The sequence below is a fragment of the Carassius gibelio genome, chromosome B3 (assembly GCF_023724105.1).
Source record: "Carassius gibelio isolate Cgi1373 ecotype wild population from Czech Republic chromosome B3, carGib1.2-hapl.c, whole genome shotgun sequence".
Taxonomy (NCBI): Eukaryota; Metazoa; Chordata; class Actinopteri; order Cypriniformes; family Cyprinidae; genus Carassius; species Carassius gibelio.
The window spans coordinates 18242070-18248564 of NC_068398.1; the positions used below are offsets into that span (position 1 = coordinate 18242070).

At 36.1% G+C, this 6495-nt stretch overlaps 3 gene segments (V, D, J or C); all 3 read left to right on the forward strand.

Moving 5' to 3' along the window:
- The first annotated feature begins 1169 nt into the window (after positions 1-1169).
- LOC127952973 (Ig heavy chain V region 914-like) lies at positions 1170-1741 on the forward strand. The segment is given in 2 exon segments: positions 1170-1313; positions 1398-1741. Coding segments are annotated over 2 exon segments (354 nt in total).
- A 2716-nt stretch (positions 1742-4457) lies between these two features.
- On the forward strand, positions 4458-4979 carry LOC127952958 (immunoglobulin heavy variable 1-69-2-like). The segment is given in 2 exon segments: positions 4458-4538; positions 4630-4979. Coding segments are annotated over 2 exon segments (384 nt in total).
- Positions 4980-5801: 822 nt separating this feature from the next.
- Positions 5802-6266, forward strand: LOC127952268 (Ig heavy chain V region 914-like). The segment is given in 2 exon segments: positions 5802-5847; positions 5935-6266. Coding segments are annotated over 2 exon segments (378 nt in total).
- The last annotated feature ends 229 nt before the right edge of the window (positions 6267-6495 follow it).

The window sequence follows — 6495 nt, forward strand, 5'->3', positions numbered from 1 at the left end:
CAAATACAAGCACCTGTTCAAAAATTATTCATGAGAAACATGATGGTGGGCTGAAGATATGTTGGTAATGCAATATGAAAAAGGGGAAGAGTCTCTGAAGTGGTATAAGGCCTGTCTAAAACACCATCACACACAGATCTTATAAGCCTTACCCTACAAAATAAACATGACACTGAGGGTGTACTCACACTAGCCAGTTTGAACCGTGCCCGAGTACGTTTGACCACCAAAGCGCGGTTCGTTTGACTAGTGTGAGTGCTCCGAACCGTGCCCGGGCGTGGCTCGATTAGCCGGCCCTGGCCCGCTTGGAAGAGGTGGGCCAGCGCATGGTTCAGTTGGACTCGGGCGCAGTTCGCATGAAGTGTGAGCGCTAACCGTGCCGGAGCACGGAAAAGGACGCGTTGCGTCACGGTTTTGCGACGCTCCAAAACCAACATGGCAGGGAAAGGGTCGCTTTGGTCTACGGCAGAGGTGCAAAATGCATAAAAACTCAAAAATGCAAAGTCCTTGCTGCCCTTCAGCTGGTACCTTGCAAACATCCTCATACGAGCAGCACGATTACGTGAAAATTTTCGCGCCACTAAGGCAACACATCTGTTTAACAACAGGCTGTGAGAGGGCTGTGGACCACCGTGGACCAAACGACACAAAATTATCCACAAAGAAAACAGAGCGATGGACTCCATTGTGTTCAGAGAGCGCTGCTCTTCCTGTTTATCCCGAAACCATCGCACCATAATGACCTAAGCGTGCTCCGGCACGAATGCTGAAACCCTATATGTGAGTGCAGGCCAGAGGGGGAGTGGGGAGGGGGGACAATCGTACTCGGGCCCGGTTCATGGCAACCGTGCCTAGTGTGAGTACACCCTGAGACATTAATCTAAAGTTAAGAACAAAATAAAATAAAAAAACCTTACCTGCTAACCAGAAACTGTTTGAAAAATGACTGAGCAATGCTGATGATAAATAATTAATCTTTCGTCATGTTAGGTCAATATCAAATAACACACCATGAGAAAAAAGTAAAATAATTTACATGTATAACTCAGTTATTTATATATAAGTGAAGATTTTCCCCTTGTCTACTGTAATAATTCTCAGATTACTGCATTAAACTACAGATCTGCAAACCTGCAAAGATGCAAATAATTTTGTGGGAAGGGTCAGTGTCTCCCAGACTCAAAAACTGATAAAAGCTAAACTTTCAGTCAGTGCATGTGTCCAGTGACTAAAACATCTGCAGTGTAACTGTCACTGTTTTACTGTGGAGATGGAGATGCTACTGTATGGACTCCTGCTGATAATTATTTCATGTGAGAAACTCCCATTAGTTCTATATTACTGTTGTAGTTTCACTCTTCTAAATGATCTAAAATGATTTGTTTTATGTTTTTCAGCTGTTAGTGGTCAGTCTTTGACCTCCTCAGATTCTGTGGTGAAAAAGCCTGGAGAATCAGTGACTCTGTCCTGCACTGTGTCTGGATTCTCAATGAGCAGCTACTGGATGGGCTGGATCCGTCAGAAACCAGGGAAAGCACTGGAGTGGAGTGGATATATAGACGGTGGCACTGGCACTAATTTTGCTCAGTCTCTACAGGGACAGTTCTCCATCACCAAAGACACCAGCAAAAACATGCTGCATTTAGAGGTGAAAAGCCTGAAGACTGAAGACACAGCTGTTTATTACTGTGCTAGAGACTCACAGTAAGACAAAAAACAGGAGGGCTGAACAAAAACTACTGACCCCGTTACAAGAATGAACTTAAATATATGAAAATATAATACTCTTGTGTTTAGAGTCTTAACCAAGTTGTTACTCTCAGGGCATATTAAATTATGAAAAAATAAAATTTCTGTTCTGAATCATTGCCAAAAGCTTTTCACAACATAGTAATTTGTTTATTCATTAATGAATTCATTAATAAAGCTAAATTAAGAAATTGAGCATAGGCCCACCTTTTACCCTGTTCTACAACTAAGCACTGGCAACTAGGATGAGATTTATATGGGCAAACACTTCTGACTATTCCTTCAGAAAATCGTCCCCTTGGAATTATAAGGTTCTATCTGACATTTTTGTCAAAATTGAGTTATTCACATATTCTTATTCTGTAACCATTTATTTACATTATGTGATGTTTTATTTTAAGTTGTGTATATTTTGGGATTTTTTATTGAAAAAACAAAAAGGTTCTATCTACAGAAGTCTATGGAACACAAAAATTTTAAAGCTCAATATCTCAAAACTACTCAGAACGCAGATAGAACCTTATAATTCCAAGGGGACAAAATGTAAAAGTCTAGTATGATGTTTTGTTCCAAATGAGTCATTACTGCATGATTTATGAGTTTATAAAGTTTTAATCGGTGTAACAGTGGAGGATATACATCAGCTATGCATAGAATAGCAGTGATACAAGATATCAAAAAAAGGATAAACAAACGCTATGCTAAATTTGTATGTAAATGTAAATAGATATATGTGATCTCTGAGGGTCCTAGAAAATGTTTCAGCACACTTCACTTTTTATAATTAATACTCAGGGTGTTTTAGAAATTGATGTAAACTTGAATAAATCAAGAAAACGTTTATACAGTGCTTGTCTATATATATTCATATATATATATATATATATATATATATATATATATATTTTAATGTTGAATTCTGAAAATGTTGAATTATATTCTAGAATTTATTTGAGCTCTATAACAATCCAATCTATGTGAACATTTATAATCAGCAAGTTAAATATTCAGCACATCAATATCTTTGAATGATAATCTTTCTAACAGATTTTCAGTCTAATCAGTGCAGAATCAATGATAATAGTAGTAAAGAAGCATCTTCATTACATGGTTGTGTTTATATTATCTTTTGTGTTTTCCTGTGTCTTTTAAAGAGTGTTCTTAAATACTATTAGTTGAATTATATTCTTTGTCAAGCACATCATTACAGCCAATATGAGACACTACTATGTCTCTGAACTACTCCCTATAAACATACAATATATTTAAAGGCAGACATAGTTATGAAGGTTAATAAGGTCATAGAAAATGTAAATGTACCTTTAGGGGGCACCCTATGCAAACTTACTTCTCCTCGTCCTCTTTAAAAAGCCTCCACTCCGTTGTTAGTGACGTTGATACTTCAGCTTGCTCTTTTCATAACATGACCATGGATATTGTTTCAAAACTGGGTTTTATCTTCATGTTTGCTCTCACAGAATGTAAGATTGTCTTAAAAACCTGTTGATGATCAGACTTATTTGTGTGCACTGTTGTAAATGTTAATGTTGAACTGTTTGTTTTTCAGTCTGTTGGTGTCAAACACTGACTGAGTCTGAGTCAGTGGTCATTAAACCTGGACGATCTCACAGACTCATCTGTACATTCTCTGGATTTAGTAGTGACCCAGACTTAGCTTGGATCAGACAGACTGCAGGAGGAGGTCTGGAGTGGCTGGCATACATCTCTGATAGTAGTAGTTATATATACTACTCTCAGTCTGTTCAGGGACGCTTCACCATCTCCAGAGACAACAGCAAGAAACAGATGTATCTGCAGATGAATAATATGAAGAATGAAGACACTGCTGTATATTATTGTGCAAGAGAGACACAGTGATGAATACAGCTACTGCACTGCACAAAATCTGAAATGAGCTCTTATTTCTCAACATAAAACCTCAGTGAATACATTTTTATTAAACATTAAAATATTTTTTTTTGCTTATACAATGCTATCAAATGTCTTCAGGAGAATTTGCATGGAGGCACAAGTCATACAGTATGGACAAACTGTTTGATGTTTTTGGTGAAGCTCTCATTATTTACTTTTGTTAAGAATGTTTAATACAACAGCCGGGTGATTATTATTAATCTTAGCTGAATTTTTCTATTTGACATTACATAATGTAGGGTCCCTTAGACAAATACTGAGTCTCTGGTCTATCCCGCCTAGCATGTTGTTCACATGGACAGTTGCTAATGGCGTCTCACGGATTGAAAACACACAACACCTGGTTTTTAAAACAGTCCATTTCCAGAATTAAAATAAATGAATAAATCAATCAGACATTGTTTCCATACACACAAGCTGACATTCCACATTTATAATTTGAGAACCTGAAAAGCGACACAATCACTTTTGAGTAAAAAAATAAAAAATAAAATAAAAATAAAATAACATTTACTTGAAGAATGTCCAAAAAAAAAAAAAAAAAAAAAAAAATATATATATATATATATATATATATATATATATATATATATATATATATATATATATATCAATTTAATTTAAAGTAAATGTGGTTAAACTGTTGTTCATGTGTAATTCAGTATTTCAGCAACACCTCCTCATATTTCTACCCACATCTTACTTCAGCACTGTATATAAACACAATTAAGTTCAACAATTGGCAAACATAAAATGATCATTTAAATACACAGTATAGTTACAAGGCAGTCAAGGTTTTTAAACAATGAGTTCAAAAAGCATTTATCTGTTCATTATTGTAGCGATTTTAACTCGAGGTAAGTTTGACATTGTCTTTATTAGCCAATAGCATTCAATACACTAATGGATGCTCTACATCAATGCAATCTATTTATTTTTATTCCACAGGTATCAGTGGTGATGAAATCTGTTTTGATCAGTCGTCTGCTGAGATAAAGAGACCTGGAGAAACAGTGAAGATCTCCTGTAAAATATCTGGTTTTACAATGACAGACTACTTCATGCACTGGATACGACAGAAACCAGGGAAAGCTCTGGAGTGGATTGGGAGAGTTAACACTGGCAGTAGTTCTAGCTCTAATTATCTTATTTACGCAGACTCCATGAAAAATCACTCCACGTTGAGTGAGGACGTGTCTCAAAGTACACAGTATCTTGAAGCCAAGAGTCTGAGAGAAGAGGACACTGCTGTTTATTACTGTGCTCGAGAGACACACTGACTCCATCTGATGAAGCAGCTCTACAAGAACTGACAGTAACTGAAGTGAGAAGATTTCAATTAGCTTGATACCTCAATCCACATGAACATTATAACACTGCAAATGTAATCTTGATTGCAATAAAAATGTGTACATTTTAGATTTCTGCTTTCAAATTTGAATAGTTTTTCTGTATTTCTTTATAATGCTATTCTCCCATTTCTAAAATCTTATAAATTGTTTCTGGAATAGCAAATGTGATTTTAGCCTAAATAACATTATACTTTCACTGTATGGAAATATAAAAATGTTGATATGTAGGTTCAAATTATGTAGATATACAAATGTACTTTTTTGTTTTTGATGACTAAAGGGACACTTAAAAGTGAATTTAAACTCCCCTGTCCTCTCTGTCCCACTCCAACCTCCTAAAGGACCTTTACCTAGGCCTTAAAATGCCAAATCCAAGCACCAGTCCTCCAAAACCACTAAAAAACAGACTTACTGTAACAACTACCAAAAACACCAATCATAAAAACATCTAACATTTACTGCACCCACACCAACGACAATAACAGCCTGATGTCTTTACTAGTGTGCCATAATTAATAATAACTAGGTAAACATGAGAAAGATTGTTTGAAAAAGTATTGGTTGTTTTATCTAAATTATATGGTTAAGTTGATTTGATGAGTTTTTCAGAAAATATGTTTACTTTTTTTCAGAATATATGCAAATGTAATGATGTATTAGGGAGGGTCAATTACTTTAAAAAGACTTGTGCTGTTAAACAAAAGTCTCAGTCAGTGTTTGTATCCAGCTGCAGTGAAGATAAATATTTTACAGTTCAGTTTCGGGGTGATGATGGAAGTTTTACTGCATTTAGTTTTGCTGTTGATCATTTCATGTGAGAAACTCTTATTTTCAACAGATTAGTTATATAGGATCTACATTCTTCTAAATCATCTAATATGATTTTTTGCATGTTTTTCAGCTGTTAGTGGTCAGTCTTTGACCTCCTCAGATTCTGTGGTGAAAAAGCCTGGAGAATCAGTGACTCTGTCCTGCACTGTGTCTGGATTCTCAATGAGCAGCTACTGGATGCACTGGATCCGTCAGAAACCAGGGAAAGCACTGGAGTGGATTGGATTTATAGACACTGGCTCAAGTGCATATTATGCTCAGTCTCTACAGGGACAGTTCTCCATCACCAAAGACACCAGCAAAAACATGCTGCATTTAGAGGTGAAAAGCCTGAAGACTGAAGACACAGCTGATTATTACTGTGCACGACAGTCACAGTCACACAAAAGACTGCAGGACTGAACAAAAACTATTCATGCATCAGATCACTGAAGAAAGTGACAATGATGAAAGTGACAATGATGACAACTATTGCTTACGTACAAGATAAGCAAGATAAGGCCAAGCTTGGGGTTTTATTTCTATTTTTTACTGACTTTCTTTGTACTGATGTAAAATCAGCTGGGGATGGAAAATTCTAATTAATTGCACCTTCTATAAACCCTCCATATTTAACTTCTCAGTAATTTGT